At 42.4% G+C, this 26052-nt stretch overlaps 1 protein-coding gene across 4 annotated transcripts in view; it reads right to left on the bottom strand.

Annotated features, from left to right (window-relative positions):
- The window catches only part of CHCHD6 (coiled-coil-helix-coiled-coil-helix domain containing 6), a 326851-nt gene extending 301106 nt beyond the window's left edge, over nt 1-25745 (bottom strand). For 2 of the 4 annotated variants that reach the window (XM_061618381.1, XM_061618382.1), the window contains exons 1-4: nt 25507-25743; nt 22933-23053; nt 21622-21691; nt 20659-20803 (exon numbers count right to left, since the gene is read on the bottom strand). In XM_061618381.1, the coding sequence (XP_061474365.1) occupies nt 20659-20803; nt 21622-21691; nt 22933-23053; nt 25507-25596 (426 nt within the window). In that variant the 5' untranslated portion in view covers nt 25597-25743. Of the gene's footprint in view, nt 1-20658; nt 20804-21621; nt 21692-22932; nt 23054-25506 lie in introns of all 4 variants that reach the window. The other 2 variants (XM_061618379.1, XM_061618380.1) reach the window with 2 other exon arrangements.
- Between the last annotated feature and the right edge of the window lie 307 nt (nt 25746-26052).

Raw genomic sequence — 26052 nt, 5'->3', positions numbered from 1 at the left:
GCTGGGAAAATTAAAAGCACAGAGGCAGTTGGAGTGGCAGCCTCTTATCCTTAGCCAGATAATGCCTTTGCTTTCCTCTGGGGCAAGAGAAAAAAATGCTGAGTTTTTAATTTTTCAGATTCATTGTGGCACATTAAGGCCATATTTTAAGCTCAGTCCCCACCCCCACATATTTCCCCTTCCCCAGCGGTTCTTCCTTTGACAATCAAGCTGTTTTCACGGATCTAAAGTTGTTCACTACCATCCTTTGCCAGAGCCCTCTAACAACGAGAGCTGACTGCACCATGCTGTAGCACGCTCGTTTAACACCACCTGAGCAGTTGTCATACTAATAGATCCCTCAAAGGTTTAAGAGGCTGCATGCAAAGAATGCTGAACTGTGCCTAACGCCCACGACAGAACGGGCCAAATGCAAGGAGAGCAAGTAAGGGAATGGAAGGAAATGGACTCTCCATAATTGTCATACAATTAATCCAACCTCTTTCCTTCGCCCACTCAGCAAAATGAACATTTTTCCAATCTAGCTCAGTGTTATCTACACTGACTGGCAACAGCTCTCCAGGATTTCAGACAGGAAGTCTCTCCCAGCCTTACCTGGAGATACTAGTGACTGAACTTTGGATCTTCTGCATGCAAAGCAGATGTTCTACTCCTAAGTTACGACCCTTTCCACCTTAGCCCACCCCACTTGAACAGATCCCACAACATTTCGATTGTGAGCTGCTGACTGGTTAACAGACAGTTTTGACCCACTCAAAATAATCTGTGAAAAAGTAAATTTTGCCTTGCAGAATGGCACCTGGTCTGAAAAATGATCTAGTGTATCAATTGACTTCCAAATTACAGCTGCCAAGATGACGCAATGCCCAGCAATTGCCCAAGGAGACTCTCTTCTCATTAGCTGGCATAACATGGAGGGCAGCATGTCACAATCAGCCCGTGTACCATGGGCCAGCGTAAGGGGCACTGAAGCTTCCATACAGAGGCTATAATTGCAATAGGCATGAGTTCACTTTCATTCTTACATGGACTAAGGCTGAGAGCTTCTCAGGTGCTCCATAATATACTTTGAACAACATATGAACCATTTATCAGGAAAGATGCTAGTATCACCCATTTGCCCAACCACGTCAGCAGTTTGTAAGAAATTGGGGTTTGCATCAGCAATAGAAACAATGCTACATTCTCATTAGTTATTCAGCTCTCCCCACAAAAGAATGCTGATTAATGGAGAAATGTCTTGCTAAATGGATGTGCATGCTATACTTCTTACATGGAAGCAAAATTCACATTCACCATTAATATTATGCACAAATAGTTCATTTTTATGCCAAGATCAACAACCTTTTCTTTAATGCATGTGGATTAGAATTACTAATACTAATAATGCTAATACTGATAAATGGGTCAATATTAATAAGGTTGTATTACTATTTGCTGTACCTGATTTTTTAATCTGCTGCCTTGAAGGTTTTTTACCATTTTTATTGTGCTATTAATGTCTTGTTATTTTTAACATTTTGTATGCCACTTTGTGCATCCATGAACAGAAAAAGCAGAATAAAAATAATCAATCAATCAAATTAAAGAAGAAAAAGAGGCATCCTTATTGCTGAAGCTGGGGTGGGGGGGAAACCTGAGATTGAATAAAGTAAGAAAATTGATTGCTTACTTAGCACTGATGTTATTTGAGTAGGAATCTGTGCAATCACACAGATGCAAAGAACCATTTTTTAGAACATACTAAGGGTTGTATCCAAGAGTCGTATTCAGGGCATACCTTTGAAACCACTGAACTTAAGTTAGTCATGCTCTTGTTCTCTGAGCATACTTCAAGAAGATGCAATGAGTTCCTTCCTGCTAAATTATTTCATGGCTTCAACAGGAGCAAGATATATACTCTGACATATGAGTGTCGCCTGCAGTGGGTAACAAGGTGGGTTGGGTGATTGCACAGATGACCCCTCAATGATAATCAATTTTAAGTTGTAAGCAACCTGTCTTTCTCCTTTGTGGTCATTCTGCAAATGAATGGATGGGTGACTGGCAGAGTGGTCCTTCTGTCTGTTTTCCTAAAGACACTTACATCCTTCTCCCAGTATAGCCATTTAGCCAAATATTACATCAGCTCTTGTACACACATCCAAAATAAAATGCTTGATGAATGTGGAAGGTGTAGATTAGCCTTTCCCAACCTTTGGGTTCCCAGATGTTGTTGGACTACAATTCCCACCAGCCCCAGCCAACATGGCCAATGGTCAGGTATGATGGGAATAGCAGTCCAGCAACATCTGGGGACCCAAAGGTTGGAAAAGGCTGGTGTAGATCAAGCACTTGCTTTTAACACATGACAATGGAGACACCCCTTGAAAAAGATTGCAGTTTGCTAGAGTGGTCCTTGAGTCCACCAGATTTATTTATTTATTAAATGTAAATTCGACCCTTCCTCCCAAAAGGAGCCCAAGGTGGCATAAAGGATGTTTAGCCAACTTATAAGAGAGTAATCATACAAATCAGCCAACAACAAAATATCTGAGAAGATCAGCAGTATTTTCTTAGAATCAGAACAGCTGATTAAGCAGATTAAACAGATTAAACCCATCTCGCTAGCCCACCTAGTAACTGTAATTGCTACAAGAAAAAAAATGTTATGAACGCAAGCTAATGCAGGTTGCATCAGACCATGGGCTCAAAGGGTGTATAATAAACTCAGAGAGAATCAAGGAAGAACTCCAGCATGGAAAAGGTGGTTTAACAGATTGGAATTAGAATCAGTTTTTGTCTTGGATGTATCTAGCTGTTGAGAAGGCAAGCATTATCCTCCATGCAAAGAAAGTGCCTAGCTGATGAGGAGGTTGCAGATGCCAAGTGGGATGACTGGCAACTGCAGGGCAAGGCAGCACATCAGAAAAACATGGGGTTGGAATCCCAATAGAGGACAAGGGAGATATCAATACCAAGACAAAACAAGACTGACAAACAATAGATGCTAGAACCATTGAGACAGACACAGGGACCAGTACTGCAGTAGTAGTTGTTATAATGAAGAAAAAACAGATGCTGGGATAGAGACTCCACGCAGCACAGTAAAGATCATTAGTAAATGGATTGTGGAGAATGGTAGGACAGTAGCTGATACAATGGGTATTGCTAGCATACGTTGCTCTGGAACTAGCAAAGCAAATAAAGAGATTGTGGATGATGAATGAGAGGCATCTCCTTAAAATGTACCCATGTACCCAGAACTTTGTTGGCAGTTAGTTCCAATATCTGATTTATTAAAGTCCTGTTTTCAGTTGTGTTTATTTTACTGCATTGTGCGTTTTTATGCATTATATTTTCAATTTTGTATATTGCCTTGAGACAATTGTGAAAGGCAGTATAGAAACATACTGATAAACAAAAATAAATAAATAATATAGTTTGGAAGAAAACCCCAGATCCAGTACACCTGTCTGTCCTCTAATGTGTCAGGTACAGGTCTCAGAAGGGTAAAATTCCCAGTGCAAAGACCTATATAAAGATAAAGATTTATATTTAAATAAATATAAAGGTGCTCTAAGAGCATCTGTCATATCTGGGATCACCATGTTTGTAATTGTTATCACTTGTCAGAAGACCTTGTCTTTAATTGAGAAGGAAGGGACTCTTCATAATGTGAAGAACCAGAAGATTAATAGGGCCTCAGGGAATAAGATGGATGTGTTTTTGCATTGGCTACAATTCCAGTCATCTCTATTGCCCAACCATCTTGATTCCAAAACCATGACAGAGCAGCCAACTGCCTAGATGAAACTGATGAAGGCCACTCCAATATAGACCAAAGGAGGAGCAAGAGAACGAGCCAATGTGGTGTCATGGTCAGAGTGTTGGACTAGGACCTGGGAGACCAGGGTTCAAATCCCCCTCAGTGATGAAGCTCATTGGGTGATCTTAGGCAAGTCACCGCCTCTCAGCCTAACCTGTCCCACAGGGCTGTTGTGAGGATAAAATGGAGAGGGGGAGAACTGTGTACAGCACCTTGAGCTCCTGGGAGGAAAGGCAGGATATAAATAAGAAGCCGAAGCCTGGTTTATCACTTTCTGATCTAAAGTAATACTGCAGCCCAATTAATATGTCCTCAGAAAGTGCAGAAGCTGCTCCAACTTGTCTAGAATAGTTCTAGTGACTTGATTTAGGTTGATTCAACAGCTGAGGTGGACCTTGGTACAGTCAAAACTGACTGATTAGAAACCACAACTGGATCCACAGAGAATAGGACGACATTGAAAGTAGCAGTGTTGAGGAAGTGGATTAGTATGTGGTATTATCAACTTGATGTTCCCTTTTCTTCTTAGTTCCAACAGCGTAATGGAAGGGATAGAAAGTACAAGGACCACATGTTTGTAATCTCAGTATTTAGATCAGTTAGGCAGAGTTTTAGAGCTGTTCAGCCTCTAGTCTAGACCTTTGGAAACAAGTCAAAACTGAGGTGTGGTGCAGAAACTAGAGTCATGGACTTTAATAAAATTGAGTAGATGGCTGTATTTATAGACTTGGTGATATCCAAGGGTCTAGGATAAAATGGGTTGGCCCAAAATGGTGTCCACCAATGCCTCCTCCCAAAGTGGAGCTCTAAGTCTTGAGGAGCTGATGTCTGTTTGGGAATTATTTAGCAAAGTGAGCAAAAATCCACTTTGTGCTCTTCATCAAGGCCAATTAGTAAATGATTGTGCCCTTCTGAAGTGAGGAATCCACCCTCACACCCATCACACATTCAACATTAAAACCACTGCATCTTAGGTGCAAAAGTGAATGAGCAGAAAGACCAAGAAACAAAAAAATGCTGGATAATGCCCAAAACACTTAAATATAAAAAGGTCCCTAACTTCCCTAACCAAAAGGAAAGAAAGTGGGGGCAGTCAAAAGAGCCCAAAGAGAAAAGAATTCTCTAAGAAACCTTATTTGAGCTGCTGCTGTAATATCAGAAGAGAACTGAGCAGGAAGGTGCTTTGTTCTTCAAGACTGGTGTGGAACAGCTGTGAGGAACCACGGCCCCCCCTAGAGCTGAACCACAAGTCCCATCACCCCTGGCCTTTGGCAATGCTTGCTGAAGCAGATGGGAATTTTAGTTCAGCAACATCTGAAGGGCCAAAGGTTCCCTATACCTGACGTAGAGGACCAACATTGTCCTCTCAAGGGGACTGGGCAATGGAAGCATCAGATCTTTGTTCAGAGATTTAGAATGTTCCTACTGATAGTTCAGAACAGATGCAGGCCATTTTGGGGGTTGTTCAGAGTTCATGAATGGATTATCGGAAAGAGGCATAACACAAATCCATCACACAAAAATAAAAGTATTCCTTTTTGTCACCCAGTGTTCTCTGTTCACAGCAAATAAAATTTGTTATCTTGCAATTCTTCTGTAGTTCAAAAACTTATGCATTTCATAACCAATTGAAACTAAACCAGTAAGAAGTAGCACATATTCTATGCTGTCACGCATACATAGATAGGAAGGAAGCTCTAACTTTTTTTAAAAAACCACCACCAATTTGATTACTACTGAAATGCTTGCAAACAAACTTAATTATCCAAAACGTAGTCATAGCCTAATTCCTGGAATAGCTGAAAAAGACTAGGAACAACATTTGAGCAGCCACAGGAGTGATTTCTGCCCAACTGGAAGCCAGTGGCATGCCACAGCTGAACTCCCTAGTGATACCAATGCTCTGCTTCAGTCCAATTGCTTTCCACAGGTGACCCAACACCCTCCTTCCCTTAGGACAATTCTGCAATTTGTCCAGCAACCAAATTATTTTGGAAAGGCAAAGGGGGGTGGGAATTAGAGGACTTTCTTGGTCAGCACATCTGACAAAGCTATTATCCTAGGGGATTAAATGAGATAAGAATTTGAGGGCTTTGTGCAAATCACATTAGACCAATTCCGAAATCCGGGTAATGCTTCTTTTCAGGGTGTTAATTTCATTTATTCTATTTGCTCTCCCTCTGTCCCAATAACATTGGCATGCACACACCCCTCCCTAAATGATATCCTCCTATTTTATAGGCTGTAATCCTTGCTTTCTAGAGCGATAATGAGATGTCTTTGCTTAATCATGTTTATTTCTCCTCTTGCCCACTTTTTTCACTGATTTGTTTCAAAGGTTTTGTTTAAACCAATTAGGTCTCAAAAGCTGCTGCTGCTGACGATGACACAAGAGTTCATATTCATGCTCATCTCCTCTGCGCAATGGGGGGGTGGCAAAAAGGGGGATGTTCAAGAAACCTGGGAGTGAAGGTGAACAGAGGATTTCATAAAGCACAAATAAGTACGGTTTGAACAGGAGACAGAACTATCTGCAGTCATCAGAAAATATGAAAAACAGTGACTGTTGCATGCCTCCCAAATTAAGGAGAGCCCTATTGGATCAGACCAAAGGCCCATCTAGCCCACCATCCTGTTTTCACAGTGGCCAACCAGATGCCTATGGGAAGCCCACAAGCAGGACATGAACGCAACAAGACTCTCTCCACTTGTGATTCCCAGCAACTGGTATTCACAGGCAGACTGCCTCCTACTAAACTGCAAACTTCACAATATTAAATATTGTACACCAAGTCCTAGTTCCTTGGCAGAATGTAAAATTAAATGAGAATCTCTGCTTTCCAACTTTTTACCTAGCTTTTACAGCAAAACATTTTAAAATAGAACCCCAAAATTAATGTTAAAGATTTGGGACGCAAAACAAAAAAATAAACCAAAATTATGCAAAAATACTACTGAGAATGTTATGGTGCACTCAGATCTGGGAATACAAAGAAGCTAATAACTAGAGAGATTTGTCTGCAAGCTTTTCATGTGAAGATAAAGCTCCCAGAATATGTTCGGTCATTTCTTTGCCACCTGAAGGCAAAGCACTTTCAACAAAAACATGTAGCATGAATATTCTTTAACAGCAAACAGACTTTAAACTGAATTCTACCCCTCAAAATAGACAGACAAATAAGTGGATACAGTGAAGAGGCCAACACTGCAATCCTATGTTTATTTTCTCAAACATAAGTCTCACTGTGTTCAATGGAACGTGAACTGTGCATAGGATTTCAGGCCAAGGTTAGAACTACACTGGCTGCATTTGGGCATCATGCTAAAATTCTCATGTCTTCTTTTGTATAACCATGGTTTATTGTGAAGTCTGGACTGCTGAACTGTGGTTAAGATGAACCAAGGTTCATTTCAAACAAGTCAAACTCAAAACTGTGGTTTCTTAAACTGACTTATTTAAACCATAGTTAATGTTAAACACACTTTTAGGTCCATACAATTCAGCACGTTCCAATTAAATCAAAGCAAACATTTCCAACCTCCTCCTTGCAGGAGGACAACAGGCATCTTCATGTATCACTAACCACAGTTTAATTCACCACAATGTCAGTCAATGCCTTTGTGGACTCTAAGATCTATGACTGGGGGAAGGAGAAGCATTCTGTAAAGTCCCTGTGGAGCCACTGCCCACCTCACACGCAGACTCCAAAGAGGGTTTGGGTTTTTTTTTTAAATGCCCTTTCTTTCTAAGCAGAAACACGAGGGCCCAAGCCTTTGTTTAATGTGTCTTCTGTTTTATTCTAGCAACTTTTTCAGCATCAGTTTTTCTTATCTATCACTCGACTTCCCTGTCGTTACTATCTTTTCAAAACCATGGGAATAGAGCAGTCTATTCAAATTAAAATATAAGCAAATTATGTGCTTAATTTGTAATATTGGTTTCAAGCACAGAGCTGGAGCCTTTCAACTGGCAGAGGAGGAGGGTGGGGCTGAGTGTAGACAAGCCCGAGCAAAAAAGTTGCTTACAGTGCCTTTATAGAGCAATGAGTCTGTGCCAGTGTGTTTGGCACAAAAGGAGTGTTCCGTATGGTGAATACTGTGAAAGAGGAGAATCCTGGAGACCCTACATTTCTGGCTCACCCAAAAGCAGCTATAGAATCTGAAATACAGAGAGAGCCTTAATATAATTTCACTCCTTCTCTGACTTCCAAGCTAGCCTCCTTCTCAGCCAGTTTTTCAAGCAAAGGGCCTCTTATGAAATAAGTAATTAATTATGCCCAGAAGCCTGGTGGGTTTCAGTATGTAGCCAATTCTTCAATCCAGAGAAGCACACAGGATAATAAGATTGAACCATTGCTTCGCACAGACACTAATAATAACAAAAGTCAGTGGATGAAAACCGTAAAGGACACAGATTAAATGCCAAATGGCTTTCAATGCAATCAAAGCAAAATCATTTAAAATATACAGCCATTGTATTCAGATTTATTACCCGAGAGTGGCAAAGTGAAGAAAGAATATTGCTGTTCTAACCGAGGTGCCAGTTTGAGGAAAGTGTATTAATGACTGGATTACTGGTACAGTAAGGGCACAGGGTGTCTCCAGGTGACCTTTCCAATGATACATGGCATGGCCTTCAACTCCCAATAGTTCAGAAGAAGCCATAGGCAGCCCACTGACATATCATTCTTTCCCAGTGCACCACCATGCACAGGGCACCTGAATGCCCACTGATTCTGGCTTTCACATTCATTACATTTATTCATTTATTTCAATTATATCCCGCCTTCCATGACACAAATCCTTCCACATCCAGATCACCAAGCAATACCTACCCAGTGATCAATGATAAATGAAGACTTCAATAAACAGCAACGGGTAATTTAAGCCCACTGGGCTCACTTCTTATAAGTGGAACAAGGGGTATTGAATATTATCCAGGTGCTCACTATAACTAAGGGCTTCCCAGAAAAAGGCACCTGATCATGCAGAGTACAAATAGTCTGTTGGAGGAAGTAACAGCTGCCTGGCCTTCCTCAAGCACCATTAAGCTGGCTATAGTGGAAAGATGAGACAGTGAAAGCCACTGTGGCGAAATAGTTAGAGAGCTGGACCAGGGTTCAAATCTCCACTGAGCCAGGAAGCTCACCAAGAGACCTTGAGCCAATTACTTTCTCAGCCTAACCTACCTCACACAGTTGTTGCATGGATAAAATGGAGAGAGGGAGAACCAGGACACCTTGAATCCTTTGAAGGACAGGTGGAATATACAAGTAATAATAAAAAGTAACCAAGGTGGGTAGAGTGAACTAGATGTTCGTGGAGCTATTCTGTGTCCTAGACTCTTGACAACTCATGAAAAGAAAAGCAGGCTCTTCTTAGGCCTTACAATACCATTTGGGAAAGAAAGGGGTGACCTGAAGAAGTATACATGCACTGAAAAAAAGGAAGGTCAGCCTAGTGTGGTGGGTAGGGTTGCCAGGTTCAATCCCTGAGACTGATCCTGTATCTTTAGGAGAAGAGAAAGACAGCCAAGTGCAGGTGTTCTTACAACTCTGTAATAGGAAAAACCACAAGGTGGAATTCTCCCTTCCCTCTGCCCAACTTTTAAAGATACAGAAGACCTCTTGGTTGCCAGACCCAGCCTCCAAAAGGTCTTCTGTATCTTTAAAAGTTCTGCAGGGGGAAGGGAGGGTGTGATGCCATCAGCCCTCAAGGAGGCAATTGTAAAGCCCATCTTGAAGAAGCCCTCCTTGGATCCCCAAGTTTTTAATAACTTTCACCCAATTTCAAATCTATCATTCTTGGGCAAGGTCATTGAGCGAGTGGTGGCCAATCAGTTGTCGACACACTTGGATGAAACGGATTACTTAGATCCATACCAATCGGGTTTCAGGACTGGTCACGGAACTGAAACAGCCTTGGTCGCTCTGGTAGATGATATGAGGAGGGCATTAGATAGGGGAGAATTCACTTTTCTTGTCCTCCTTGACCTTTCAGCGGCTTTTGATACTGTTGACCACAGTATCCTTTTATGTCGCCTGGAGGGATTCGGAATAGGAGGCACTGTATTACGGTGGTTCCGTTCCTTTCTCTCCGACAGGTACCAACAAGTGGCATTGGGGGAGGAGGTTTCAGACCCTTGGCCTCTACATTGTGGTGTGCCACAGGGTTCTATCCTCTATCGCATGCTATTTAACATCTATATGAAGCCGCTGGGGTCAATCATCAGGAGGTTTGGGTTGCAGTGTCACCAATATGCGGATGACACTCAGCTCTATCTCTCGTTTAAATCTTCACCAGAGTTGGCTGTAGAGACCTTGTCCAAGTGCTTGGAGTTTGTGAGTGGATGGATGGGAAGGAATAGGCTGAAACTGAACCCCGACAAGACCGAGGTACTACTTGTGGGGGACAAGAGAAGGTTGGGATCTGTTGACCTGAAGTTCAATGGGGTGAGTCTACCCCTGAAGGGCCAGGTCCGCAGCCTCGGAGTTGTACTTGATTCCAGGCTGTCCATGGAGGCTCAGATTTCGACAGTGAGCCGGGCAGCTTGGTATCAACTACACCTTATACGAAGGCTGCAACCCTACCTTCCTGATCATCAGCTCCCATTGGTAGTACATGCCCTGGTCACCTCTCGATTAGATTACTGTAATGCGCTCTACGTGGGGCTACCCTTGAAGACGGTCCGGAAACTACAACTTGTTCAAAATGCGGCAGCTCGACTACTTACAAACAGTCGTCGCCGGGACCATATCACGCCAGTGTTGTTCGATCTACACTGGCTTCCAGTTGTTTTCCGGGCCCAATTCAAGGTGTTGGTATTAACCTTTAAATCCCTATACGGTCTCGGCCCAGTTTATCTAAAGGAGCGCCTACAACGCCACCAATTATGCCGCCCAACAAGATCGGCCACACAAGGCCTTCTCTCAGTCCCGCCAACCAAATCAGCTAAGTTGGTGGGAACTAGAGAGAGGGCCTTTTCAGTGGCGGCCCCCACCCTCTGGAACTCCCTCCCACAAGATCTTCGGCACGTCTCTTCCCTGAGTATGTTCCACAAGGCCATAAAGACCTGGCTTTTTCAACAGGCTTTTGGGACTTCTGGGGAGGCTTAATGTTCTTATGTTTGAAATGCTTCCTACTCTGTATTCTGCTGTTATTATAATTTATAATTTATATTGTTATAGTGTATTTTAGTGTATTGTATTTCACTGTATTTACTATATGTACGTCGCCTAGAGTGGCCATTGGCCAGATAGGCGACACACAAATTAAATTTGATGATGATGATGATGATGATTAGACCAAAAGCTGCTTGTAATATGGCCTTGACAATTTTATATCTCCTTTTAAAGTATGTAGGACTGTACGATAGAAAAACTAATAATTTTCAAAAATTGTGCCCACATGAGCCTCAACACCCACTGCAGTCTTTATTTAAAACCTTGCTCCATGGCCTGTTGCCATCCAAGATTTGGTTGGCTAGGACATGGGACAGATCCCAGATGATGATTAATTAAATCAGAGGAATATCCTGCCCTCTGCCCAAAGGAGACCAGGGTGGCAAATATAATGAAACAATTTAACAGCAACAAAAAGAAAAGCGTTCTAAAAACAGTTTAAAACATTCTAAAACACAACTGCAGTTTCAAAGCATTCTTCTATCCAGTGATCTCTAGGTTGCCAGCAATAGTCCCCTTTAGTCATCAAATGCCTAGGTAAACATAAATGTTTTCAACTTTCTCCTGAAAGTCAAGAGATGGAGACATATGCACCCCATTGGGGAAGCATTCAAATAGGGAGCCACTACTGAAAGGGCCCTGTCAACGCCAACCAGACAGTGGCACCACCACGGCCTTCCTGACAATCATAGGGTCCAAGATAGTTGATACTGGGAAAGTTGCTGTTTTAGATACTTGGGTCCTAAGCCATTTGAAGGCTTTACCAATGCCCAGTTGGCCCAATTGGGCCCAGTTGCTCACTGGCAGACAGTGCAGTGCTTTCAGGAGCAGTGACATATGGTCTCATTGGGCTGCCCCACTTGCCAGCCTAGCAGCCTCATTCTGCACTAACTGCAGCCTTTGGACCATCTTCAAGGATAGTCCCATATACAGTGCATTACAGTAGTCCAAATGGGAAGTCACCAGAGTATGGACAATTGAAGCCAGGCTATCCCAGTCCAGGAACGGCCATAGCTGATGAATCAGCTTTAGCTGGGCATAACCACTCCTAGTCACAGAAGCCACTTGGGATTCTCTACCTTGGGACGATGCCCTGCTGATCTCCTCTGTTGGCTTTTTAGCACGTGGGTTGATTTAAGCTTTCCTCCCTGCTGCTGCAAGTTAAGTCTAGCTCACTCTGGTTTTTATCTCTTTAATTTGTTTTATTATGCCCAGCTGTATTCTTTAACTGATGATTCTGAACAGCCTTGTGCCATGTAGAGCTGAATGACTGGATCAAAATTTATAAATTAAACAAACAATCTTCAGTTCCAAAGGTGAGCCAAACACTGGGTTGAGTAAGGGAGAAATATACTTAACATGCATACTAACTAATAGGTGCTGCGATCGCCATGCTGAAGTTCCAATCATCCTTCTGGGGGCTTTCCCAGATTGCAACCTGAATCACCATAAAAATCTGTGACACTGGTTTATTTATTTATTTATTTATTTCATTAAACTTATAGACCGCCCCATAGCCGAAGCTCTCTGGGCGGTTTACAAGAACAAGAATAGCATCAGAAATACAATATACATATAACAATATAAAACATTAAAATTTAAAATGTTAAGATTAAAACAGTTCCAGCGTATACTAACTAATTAAAATGCCTGTGTGAACAGAAAAGTTTTAACCTGGCGCCGAAAAGATAGTAATGTTGGCGCCAGGCGTATTTCCTCAGGGAGGTTGTTCCACAGTTCGGGGGCCACCACTGAAAAAGCCCTTCTTCGTGTTGCTGCTCTCCGAGCTTCCCTATGGGTAGGCACTCGGAGGAGGGTCTTCGTTGATGAGCAGAGTGTACGGGCAGGTTCATATCGGGGGAGGCGTTCCAACAGGTATTGTGGTTTGACCACACACCATGGTAGTAAAGTGTCCATGTACACATAGACATATGAACATGACAGCTCTATATTACTTTCAAGTCTTCGAAAAGCTCAACCAAAGCCATCAGCCTGATGACTGACTGCAAGCATTAGTCTGTCTGAATAATCTATGGATCCAGTTTTCATTAATTTCAGTGTCACTCTCCCAGTGGTGTCCCAATACAAAGGAGCATTCATGGATTAAAAATGGTTTTTACCCAGAGTTAAGTTAAAACCCATTTGATATGAATAAGGAATTCTCATGGAAGATGATTTTATTCATTTATTTATTTATTTCCTACCCTTTCTCCCAGCAGGAGCCCAGGGCAGCAAACAAAAGCACTAAAAACAGTTTAAAGCATCATAAAAACAGACTTTAAAATACATTACAAAAAACACCTTCAAAAACATTTTTTTAAAAAGCTTTCAAAACATTTTTTTTAAAAAGGCTAAAAACATTTTTTTAAAAAAAAGGTTTTAAAACATATTAAAAAGCAATTCCAACACAGACGCAGACTGGGATAAGGTCTCAACTTAAAAGGCTTGTTGAAAGAGGAAAGTCTTCAATAGGCGCCAAAAATAACAGAGATGTGTCCATCTAATATTTAAGGGGAAAGAATTCCACAAGGTAGGTGTAGCCACACTAAAGGTTTGTTTCCTATGTTGTGCAGAACGGACCTCCTGATAAGATAGTATCTGCAGGAGGCCCTCACCTGCAGAGCGCAATGTTCGACTGGGTATATAAGGGATAAGACGGTCTTTCAGGTATCCTGATCTCGAGCTGTATAGGGCTTTGTACACCAAAACTAGAACCTTGAACTTGGCCTGGTAGCAAATGGGCAGCCAGTGCAATTCTTTCAGCAGCGGAGTGACATGTTGGCAATACTCTGCCCCAGTGAGCAGTCTCGCCATGGCATTTTGCACCAGCTGCAGCTTCTGGAACCTCAAGGGCAGCCCAACATCGAGCACACTACAGTAATCCAGCCTGGAGGTTACCAGTGCGTTAACAACAGTGGTCAGGCTATCCTGGTCCAGAAACAGCCACAGCTGTCTTACCAGCCAAAGCTGGTAAAAGGCACTCCTAGCCAGTGAGGTCACCTGGGCGTCTAGCAACAAAGATGGATCCAGGAGCACCCCCAGACTACAGACCTGCTCTTTCAGAGGGAGTACAACCCCATCCAAAGCAGGTAACTGACCAATTATCTGAACTCGGGAACCACCAACCGCCAGCGCCTCCATCTTGCTAGGATTCAGAGACAGTTTATTGGCCCTCATCCAGCCCACAACTGAGACCAGGCAGCAGCCCAGGGCTTGCATGGCCTTTCCTGATTCAGATGTTACGGAGAAATAGAGCTGGGTATCATCAGCGTACTGCTGACACCTCGCCCCAAAGCTCCTGATGACCACTCTCAAGGGCTTCATATAGATGTTAAACAGCATGGGGGACAAAATGGTACCCTTCGGCACCCCACAGCACAACTAATTTTAAAATCCACATTAGTTAGTCTGGGCCCTGGTTAAGGCCCTGGTTAATACAGATCAAGCAAGTGACTTTTCACTTTGTAGGCTCTACATCTCTGAATCAACATGCACATTTAGATTCTTTGGGATGCCCAAGAGAGGAATGAACTGATTGAGCACTTCTGAAATTCATGATTTGTACCCCAACATTCCTATAGCATTTGGAGGAGTATGGCTTGATTATTAGTCACTGCCTCTCAGCCTCAGAGGGAGGCAATGGTAAACCCCCTCTGAATACCGCTTACCATGAAAACCCTATTCACAGTGTCATCATAAGTCGGGATCAACTTGAAGGCAGTCCATTTTTCATATATTTATATAGCACCATTCATGTACAGAGGATTTACAAAGAATGAAAGGATAATCCCCTGCTTTTAGTATGCTATGTCTCTAACTATGCCTACTTTATTAAATATAGAACTATTTTCTTCCTATGTGTGTACTGATTGCTGCTATGTACTTGACGTTCTTGGCCCTACAAGAGTTTACTTGTCAACTCTTACCACCTTGCTTGAAAAGTGCAACAGCATACCGTGCTAAATGTGTGAGAAGCACTTTCAACACTCAAAAGTGCTACATAAAACATCAACTAATATTATTGTTATATATGCTAGCAAGGATTGAATCTTGATTTTTCATATTTAGAATAATGCAAATATGTGTGAAAAACTGTCTTGTGGCTTGGAAGAAAGTCTGTATTTTGAAGTTAAATGCTCAGAAACTATTTGGGGCAAAATGCCACTAGCTTCCTTAGCTTGTCTGTTGGCTTGCTGACTTTTGTACTGCAAACACAGTTCATATACTTGCATTAAGGGTCCTCCACCAGATGTTAGGGTATGTTGTGACATGGTCTCATTTCACTGAGGCTTCCTTCTTCCTAACTTTTTACAAGGCATCACTTTAGTTTAAGAAAGCAAATTTATTTTCTGGCTGTATTACCTGAATTATGGTTAAGCAACTCAGAAGTGCTTATGTTCACAATTCCTCCAAAACCCCTCTTACAATGTAAAATGGTGGGGCTTGGAAACCTGCCTGCTTGTGAGGTAAATTTGGGTATCACCAAGGTTCTTGAAATGGCTCAGCAGTACCCATGACTTTCTCAGAGGCTAGAGTGTCTCTCTCTCTTCTTCTTGACCTTTCTTCTAATTATTTATTAAGAGAATTTTCCACAGGCTAGCGACAAGCAGGAGCACTCCACATAACTCTAGGAGTCAAGATTGCTCTGTACTTGGCAGTCATTCACTGCTGGGGGAGTGTGTGTCCCTACAAGAGCCCGATAATTACATTTCACAAAAAAAGAAATTATCACCTCCAGAGTGGTAATAGCGTTAACACTGCAGCTGCCAGGTATGATGTCTCACCCACCTTTCACCTGCCTCAGACATTCACTCCCTTCTTCTGTTTAACTCTTCAACTCCAGTCTCTCTTAACTACATCTCCTGCAATATGTTCACTCCTTGCCAAGACTACTCCTTGTCAGATTAGACAGGGCAAATGTTATAAAGCAGAGGTGGGGAAACTAGATGTTCGAATTCCAATTCCCATCAGCCGCAGCCGCATAGCCAAAGGGCAGAGATGGTATGGAAGGCCACAGATTAGGCACCCTTGTTATAAAGTGTATCTTCTTCTGCTTTAAAGCCTTTTTTATAGTTATACTGATCAAGAAAAGTCTATAAAAACTTCCAATATGTAACTGGTTAATTAATTTAAAACAGTTTGATAGACTAAACAATTTGCTTATTAAAAATTATGCCACTTTATGATAAAAACTCCATATGGTTTGCACAGAAAAAAATAAAAATACTAACAATAACATTCAATCAAATTTCCTAAAAACTATGTTAAAAACAGAACTATATACTACAAATAAAACTGACCAGTGTACAAAATAGAGCACGAAAAATTAAGACTCGGAATCCAAGGAAGTTAGGTAAATGCAAGTTTTTAAGTGGTGTTTCAAGGTTATTACTGTATCTGATTCATGAATTACCTGAGGAACTGCATTCTAAAGGGTAGGTGCTATCACCAAAAAGGACACTTACATGTTTAAATATTTATAAACTGCACTTTCATAGAAAATATGACACAGCAGCATACAACACAAAAACACAATACTACAGTAAAAGTAAGAATATCAATAAAAATAGTTTCCCACAGGGGACCCCGGCAGCCCATCTCAGAGCAGAAGTGGGTCTGCCTTCAATAACAGCACGCATAGATCTAGCGTTACTAAGATACTGGCTTCGTCTTAATGACATGGACGGCGCCTCTTTGCCCAAGCAGTGCTGGCAAGAACAAACACAGTCTGTCGGAGCTGCCACAGAGTGGCTGTCTATTTTTTCTAAATACGACCTTTCCCCTGCTAAGCTAGTGGAGCTCAGTAACACCGCTCTTCGCAACTGGATTTTTAACCATGATGCAGCTCAGGATCAAGCATCTATTGAGTTGGCCTCCTTTTCCAGATGGTATCCTATCATCAAACTCAACCACTACATGTCAAATTATTTAATAGCCATAGATAGACCCTTCATTAGAAGAGCCTTTACGGCTCTCCGCTTTCAAACCATGCCTACGGCCTATCTTGAGGGACGGTTTCGGGGTATTCCAGTAATCCAGCGCCAATGTATATATGGCTGCAATGACATTGAAGGGATCATTCATTACTTACTTTACTGTCCACTCTTCGACGACCCTAGACAGAAATTTCTTTCTCCCATTTTAAATCTCTTAAGACCTTGTTCTGACAGAGAAATGATATATGCACTTTTATAAATAAAATAAATTTAATTTCTGTGTCGCCTATCTGGCCAATGGCCACTCTAGGCGACGTACAGCAGTTAAAACACAATAAGATAAAATACAATAGTACAATATAAAAACAATAGAAAAACAGTACAGCAGCAGACAATGATATTAAAACAGGGTATTAAAACAGGATAGGAGGCAATTCAATCCAGTAATTAACCCTCCCCGGAAATCCCAAAGGCCTGTTGAAAGAGCCAGGTCTTTAAGGCTTTACGAAATACATTTAGGGAAGAGGCGTGCCGGAGATCTTGTGGGAGGGAGTTCCAGAGGGTGGGGGCCGCCACTGAGACTGCCCTCTCTCTAGTACCCGCCAACCTGGCTGTTTTTGTCGGCGGGATTGAGAGAAGGCCCTGTGTGGCTGATCTTGTCGGGCAGCATAATTGGTGGCGTTGAAGGCACTCCGTAAGATAAACTGGGCCGAGACCGTATAGGGATTTAAAGGTTAATACCAACACCTTGAATTGGGCCCGGAAAACAACTGGAAGCCAGTGTAGATCGAACAACACTGGTGTGATGTGATCCCGGCGGCGACTATTCGTAAGTAGTCGAGCCGCCGCATTTTGTATAAGTTGTAGTTTCCGGACCGTTTTCAAGGGTAACCCCACGTAGAGCGCATTACAGTAGTCCAAACGAGAGGTGACCAGGGCGTGTACTACCAGTGGGAGCTGATGAACAGGAAGGTAGGGTTGCAGCCTTCGTATGAGGTGTAGTTGATACCAAGCTGCCCGGCTCACTGCCGAAATCTGAGCCTCCATGGACAGCCTGGAATCAAGTACAACCCCAAGGCTGCGGACCTGGTCCTTCAGGGGTAAACTCACCCCATTGAACTTCAAGTCAACTTCTCCCAACCTTCTCCTGTCCCCCACAAGCAGCACCTCGGTCTTATCAGGGTTCAGCTTCAGCTTGTTCCTTCCCATCCATCCACTCACGGATTCCAGGCACTTGGACAAGGTCTCCACAGCCGACTCTGGTGAAGATTTAAACGAGAGGTAGAGCTGAGTGTCATCCGCATATTGGTGACACTGCAACCCAAACCTCCTGATGATTGACCCCAGCGGCTTCATATAAATGTTAAATAGCATGGGAGAGAGGATAGAGCCCTGTGGCACACCACAATTGAGAGGCCAAGGGTCTGAAACCTCCTCCCCCAATGCTACCTGTTGGTACCTATCGGAGAGAAAGGAGCGGAACCACTGCAATACAGTGCCTCCAATTCCCAATCCCTCCAGACGATGTAGAAGGATACTGTGGTCGACAGTATCAAAAGCCGCTGAGAGATCGAGGAGGACAAGAAAGGTGAATTCTCCCCTATCTAATGCCCTCCTCAAATCATCTACCAGAGCGACCAAGGCTGTTTCAGTTCCGTGACCAGTCCTGAAACCCGATTGGTATGGATCCAAGTAATCCGTTTCATCCAAGTTTGCTGACAACTGGTTGGCCACCACTCGCTCAATGATGATTCGGATGATTCCAACTTTGTGACCATTGCGTCCGCTAATTTTGCAGTTGCAGCTCTCAAACTAAGAGAGTCCTTTGCCGAAAAGACAAATGCCCAGCAAAGCTCTATATGAATTGTCATGCCATGATTTGTAAATTTTATATATGTTTTTACCTTGTATTTTATTCTTGTTTGTATCTTGCACATAGCCTATGGCTAATTCTGCAATAAAGTACCTACCTATGTGAATAAAAACGGTTGGTAAAAAATGTAATGTTCCAAAGGACTGACTAAACAGTATGGTTTTTAAGAAAGAAAGAAAGCAGGGATGAATTCTGCCAGACTTCTATTGGCAAGGAGTTCCACAGGGCAGGGCCAGCACTCTAAAGGTTTGGTCCCTGGTAAAGGCCAAATGAACCACAGGGGCCTGGGGGACCACCAAAACTGCTCCATTACAAAAAGATCTCAGTGGGCGAGGTGAAGCATAAGGAAACAGGTGATCCTTAAGGTACTTTGGGCCCAGCTTGTTTAGGGCTTTGTGAATTAACACAAGAACCTTGAACCTGGCCCGGTAGCATATCAACATTTGGTGCAGGTGTCTCAACAAAGAAATAACACATTGCCAGTAACCTGCTCCTGTGAACAGTCTGGCTGCCACATTCTGCACTAGTTGCATCTTCCAGACCAGATACAAGGACAGCCCCACAAAGTGTGTTACAATAATCAAGTCATGGGATTACCAATGCATGAACCACTGTGATCAGGCTACCCTAGTCTAGGAACGGTTGCAGCTGGCGTGCCCGTTAAAACTGGTAGAAGGAACTCCTTGCCACAGAGGTCACTTGGTGCTCTCATGACAGAGATGGATGAAGGAGTACCCCCAAGCTGTGAACCTGCTCCTTCAGAGGGAGTGAAACCCCATCCAGAAGAGGCACCGCCCATCAACAAGGCCTCCAACTTTCCAGGACTCAAGGTCAGTTTATTGACTTTCATCCAGTTAACCACTGCATCCAGGCACTGGTCCAGGGCTTGCACTGCCTCTCCTGACTCAGATATAATGGGGGGCTAGAGTGTACTAATGACACCTTGCTCCAAAACTCCCAGTGATTGCTCCCAATGGAGCGATCTTTAGAAGATTGCCTTGTACTTACAGAATCCCCCCAATTAATTAGGCAGCAAATTTCAGTGTTATTATTTTAATACATGCACTGATACAAACTACAGATGGAAAATGCCCTCTTAAGAGGCATTGTTGCCTGTGCAAGTGAAGGGGGGATGCTTCTTATAAGATAATGCCCGATGCGACATCATTTAAGAAAGGACACTAGTTTAGAACTATTTTTCCTCATATGCAGCTTTAATCAGTTTATTCACTGATCAATGTGATTAATCAACTTCTTTAATTGGGCAATAGCTCTACCTAATAAGGCAACAACCCTATTAATCCTAAGGGATTAATTTTGCCTGACACTTTGCGCGAGTTTTTAAAATGCTAAGAAAGAGAATAAGCTCACTCACCAATCTTCTTCAGCTTTCCATCCAAATTTAGATAATCCAACCCTGAGATTCCCCAGTCTGATTTTCAGAAGCTTTTATGAAAGATACCCACTTCCCAGCCGGAAAAAAGCATCATGAAAACTCAATAGTATACATATTAAATACTCTGCTTAGAGTCTGCTGCACTGTAATGATTGCATTAAGTCTTGCAGGGTTCATATTAAGAAAAGAAAATATGCAAAGGGCCCATATGTATCCAAACTGAATTGTTTTAAACACAGATCATCACAGCAGTTGGCCTTGCCTGCAGGAAAGATTACATCTGACATGTACATTTTTATGTCATCCCCATATAAGCTGAGCGCAAAAATCAGCAACAGAAAAATCAGGTAAAGGATGTGGAAGGCAAATTTTGCTGGGCTATGTTGCTAGTTTAAGCACAACCCGATCTTCAGCTTTAAAGTTTGAACGTATAACTTAAGTAGTGCTAGTTTTGTGGTACTCACCAGCTGTGCTGCTTTCAGCTTTTCCTCATTGGTATAACTCCTCTCTCGCTGAAGGGTCACATTCAGACTCTCATTGGCTGCCTCCCGCTCCCTTCTGGCCAGTCGGAGTAGTTCCTCTTGGACCATTGCCTGCTCTTGCTCATATCTGTTGAAGAAAGGGATCAGCAGCTATTTGGCTTTGGGCTCCCAAATTAAGATGCAGCCCTCTTGCCCAGAACCATGAAGAGCAGAGTGAGGCTCTACCTGGCACAGTCACCAGTTCATGGTACCAGGTCATCATTCTAACTTCTGGAACACAATGAGCTTTAAAAGTAATTGAGCAATAAAAATCCAATCAGAGGATGACAAACCTATATCAGAGCTTGGAAGTTACTTTTTTGAACTACAACTCCCATCAGCCCAATCCAGTGGCCATGCTGACAGGGGCTGATGGGAGTTGTAGTTCAAAAAAAGTAACTTTTCCAAGCTCTGCCTATAGTTGGCTCATGACCAATCATGTTAACATTCAACTGTTCAGTAATCTCCCATAGAACAGAATAAAGGATTTTAATATGCCATATTATAGATCATATATGTCTAAGTACTTTGGTACTCAATAATACCAGTAATGAAAAAACATTTTTATTGCCTTACGCAGGGTTGAAGAACCTGTGGTCTTCCAAATGTTGCTGCCCTACATAGCTCCCATCAACCCTGACCATTGGCCAAGCTGCCTAGGGCTGATGGGAGTTGGAGTCCAAACAATAACATCTGGAGTGTTAGTTTCCCCACTCCGTCCTAAAGAGCCTGTGCAATATGATAGAACAGAAGATATCAAAGACAATTTCAACTATCCTGTCCACTCTGCTGTTGCCTTTCTTCATAAAAAATACCAGCTATGAAACAGTAGCATTGCCCAGTGTACATGATCTCAAAAGAACAGAGGATTCTGGATAATGATCTTATGATGTAAGAATATCCCACCTCCTGTAGAGATCTTCCTCTGCTTCAGAGGGCTTTCGGCCCAAGTTGTCAGCTGTCGGTGGACGTATCTCTGCAGAAAATGAAAGAATATAATGATTGTGTGAGAAAAGTTTCCTGTCTCTTTTATTAAGGAAAATATATGGGATATAAAATGACAGAGAAGGAACATTTCAGCAAGTTGCTGAGCTAAATTAAGCAAGTAATCTATGATTAGGTGAAAAACTTCATGAAATCTAACATGAAGGCTGATTAAATTGCTCCTGTAACTGTGACACTGCACTGCAATGTGAGTGGGAGTTGTGTGGTGTTCATCCTCAGAGCAGAGAGGTTATTACAAAATTTGAAAAACCCACAAATATGCATTGGGGAGAATAGTTGATCAGCTCACCTTCAACCATATTTTTTTTTATCATGGAGCATAACTTTCTGGCAACAAAGAACTGATTCACTAACTCACAAATCATTCTGGATCCCTTAAAACAACAAGATTAAGGATCCTGAAGATTAAGGACAGCTGACAGATGAGCCAAGAATGTACATTTAGGGACTACAGAGGAAATCAAGAACCAGCTGACTTAGATCAGTAAACCACTCACAAGGGACTATTCTCTGAAACAAGCCATTAAACAGAGAATGAAACAGCTAAGCTCCATCAGAATTCCTCCATTTCTTTCTCACTGGTAACATCTGGAATAGGTTTGTGAACTTCTCAGCACACACAATTACACTACATGCTTATGGTACATTCCCTGAGCACCAAGCAGCAGGCAACTCATAATCATTCTTCCAAAATAACACTAGTCATAAATAACACTTTGCACTGTTACAGTAGCATTATAGTGGCTTTCCCCTAAATGTTGTTGTTGTTGTTATGTGCCTCCAAGTCGACTGCGACCTATGGCGACCCTATGAATCAGTGACCTCCAAGAGCATCTGTCATGAACCACCCTGTTCAGATCTTGTAAGTTCAGGTCTGTGGCTTCCTTTATGGAATCAATCCATCTCTTAACTATTACACAGTGCTGGTTTCAAACAGATTGTACTAAGTTAAAAGTTACAACTTTTGGATGCAAGCCCAAATGTAATCAATGGATTTATTCAAAGCCAATTATATTCAGAACCTGGGTAATATCACAGACAGTGTCTGCATGTGCTCAACTAAGTGGAAAGAGTAGGCACCAAGACATTGGTTTCTTAAAAATGCCTACACCTTGCTGAAATACAATTGTGCTGTAAACAGGGAAGCCAACCATCTGTCATTTATATGGCTACTATAAAAATCCAGAGCTAGTAATAAGAGATATGCAATACCTGTAGACACCTTGGATTTCCCTTCTGCAGCTTTCAACAAAGGTGGTGGAAATGATGATGATCGCTGATCCCTTTTAGGTTGGCAAGGTTCCTTCATTCGTTTCACCACATCTTCAGAAAGCTACCAAAATAAATTAGAAGGCAGTGGGGGAAAGAGAGAGAGAGTGAGAGAGACTCTAGTGGCATCATAGTGTAAGGAATTTTGAAGAATCCTCAAACCACCTGTTTAAAATCACAAAACCATAACTTCTCTTCATCTCTCTCCCCCTCATGTTTGGAAATTATCAGAGATGCTACACCTTGCCTTTATAACAAAAGAATGACAAGCACACTAGCGGAAAATAATTATTGACTAGTTAAAGTTTTAGCTTGCTGTCTACTGACAAGGGAATGTTATTTTACAGTGGGGGTGGTATTGTTGTTTATCTGTCTCATTAGGGCCGTTTTTAATTTGTTGTGACTTTTTTGAAGCTACCATGAGTATGATTTTATCACAGAAAGGTTGGAAATGGAAATGGACTGCCTTCAAGTCGATCCCAACTTATGGCGACCCTATGAATAGGGTTTTCATGGTAAGTGGTATCCAGAGGGGGTTTACCATTGCCTCCCTATAGATGCCAAAATAAAATACATTAGGAATGAAATGGAAAGGGATTGGCTTGCAGGTATTAATTTATCATTTTAACACTCCTCATGGAATGCTGGAAGTGGAAATGCAATGCTGGAAGTTACCATGTCTGAGAATGTCCCAAAAACAGAATTGCTTATATGCTAGAAAACAAATTTGTAAGCATATTTTTAGAACATATTTAGAATTCTAACCCACCCTATTCCTAGGGGTTTGGCAATAATTTATAAAGAATAAGCATGGCAACTGACAAGAACATCAAATTAATATATCATGGCTACAAATGTATTTGTTTGCATGATATAAAAAGGAAAAAAAGAGCCTTAACTTCTTGCTGTAGGTTGCTTAGGCTTCCTCAGACAGAAAGCAAGAACACGGTTATCAGACTCCACCACAAAATAACGGTCCCTGGGGGGAAAAATCCAGATATTTGAGCAGAAAGCTTTGCATTTTACAACACAATTTAAGCTTTAGTAAAATACAAGGCTTTCTGCTCAAATATCTGGATTTTTTTCAGGGAGCATAGTCCAGGTGTCCTATCTTAAGGGAAAACTTGTGTTGGAAATATTGCCATTCCCTAAGACTGGATGCATATTATTTATTACCCCAAACAGCACATGTATCATGTACGGGCTATACATGCAGGAGTTACTAAAGATTGCCCATGCTGCAAGTGACACGACACAACCCTTTTCTCTCCCACACACACACTTTAATTTGACAGTTGTATAGTCTCCTATGATGCATTCATATTGCTATTAAATAGCACGGCTACCTCTACTTGCCTACCATTTCACACAACTTTTATTAGCAAGTGGGAGCATGCACTTTTTCCTCAGTTGTCTCCAATATCCAACAGATTATATTGGATTTGGACCCAGACTCAGATTAACATGGCATGTAGTAGTAAACAAAATCATTCTGAAATTAAACTCTATGGGTATAAAATGGGGACTTTAAAAGACCTTACCTCACCGAACTGTGCAAAGATGAATAAATATCAGAAAGTAATTTAAGCACTTAAGTAACAATAGAAATCTTTATTAATAAAAAAGCAGTAGTGTAGTGGCAAATTCAGAAGTGCAGGGTCCCTTCATGATAGTCATGCCACCCCACTCACAGCCACGCCCCCTTTTCCACTTTCCATCTTCTCCCTTGCTCTCCTTGTCGTCTCACAGACCTCCCTAGGAGTCAATCTTCTCAGTGGCTAGCTCACCTCTTTTCACTCTGATTGGCTCCAATCATCAAGAAAGAAGAAGGATGCTTCTCAGTGACTAACACCCTCCCTTTTCATGCTGATTGGCTTAAACAAAGAGACCTGACTGGGACCCTGCTCCCAAAAAAGTAATGGGTCTACGACCCCCCACATCCCTGGACAACTACACTCCTGTAAAAAAGGTACTAGGCTATCTGCCTTTAGCATCAAGCCCTTCTTAAGTCACCAGATGCTGTTATGTTAAAAATTACAAAGAGTCTGGTGGTGCATTAAACTAACAGATTTGAGCCCAACTGGATCAGACAAACATCTAGCCCAGGACCTTGTTCTCAGTGTCCAACTAGATACTCATGGGAAGCCCACAAGCAGGACATTAGAACAACAGCCCAGCAACTTTCTATTAAAAGATGCAGTGATAAAAATAGGTGGACTACACAAGGGGAAGCATCTTTGGGGAAGCATCTTTGGGAAAGTGTGGGGTTGTTTTTCCTACCAAACACACTTTACAGAGACAGTAGCCCTTTATACCCACAACCGCTAGATCCCCCCAGCCCTCTGTTCCCCAGATACATCCCCTCAGTATTCCTCAAAGTAACCAACACACCCAGCCCTCATTATCCCCATCTCCCCCGCCCCCTTACCCCTCTGGTCTTTTCAAATTCCCTCGGTTCCTCCTACTCGTCCCAGCCTTTTACCAGGCAGGCTTCCTATGTCCCAGCCTCGTACTTACCCTAATACCCTGCAGAACTCGCACTCGCTCCTGTTCATCCATTTCGAAGGAGACTTTCCGGTTCCCGTGGCTACTCCCACTACCCCCCATAACAACAACAAAACAACTGAGAAGGGAAAAACAAACTGCTTCCCCTCCACCCTCTTGGAATGGGGCAGAAAATCAAGACATATACACATACAGAACACGCTCTAAGCTACCAGCCTGCAAACTCGTGTCCGGTTGGCGGCTGCCGAAGAAGTACCCAATAGCAATGCGCGGTGTTGGAGGCCGGCCGCAAGGCGCGCCGGGAATTGTAGTCTTCCTGATCCAAATGTCACCGTCAAGGATGCTCCTACCAACCAAAGTGGAATGAAATGGACTGCGAAGGGAGGGGGTTTCCTGTGCGCTGTGGCAGCACTCGTTTGCCACAGCCATTGGTCTGAAGATAGTTCTCACCTAAGAACTTAGCCCTCACCAGTCGCGACTTCTATCTATTGCAGAGATGCAGTTTTAAATTCTTTCGTTGTGGAAGAGTCTTCTGACACAGTTTCTTTAGGGTTGATC

The sequence above is a fragment of the Rhineura floridana genome, chromosome 3, assembly GCF_030035675.1.
Source record: "Rhineura floridana isolate rRhiFlo1 chromosome 3, rRhiFlo1.hap2, whole genome shotgun sequence".
NCBI classification, from domain to species: domain Eukaryota; kingdom Metazoa; phylum Chordata; class Lepidosauria; order Squamata; family Rhineuridae; genus Rhineura; species Rhineura floridana.
The sequence above is the reverse complement of the archived record's forward strand: the minus strand, read 5'-3'. Positions and strand labels throughout refer to the sequence as shown.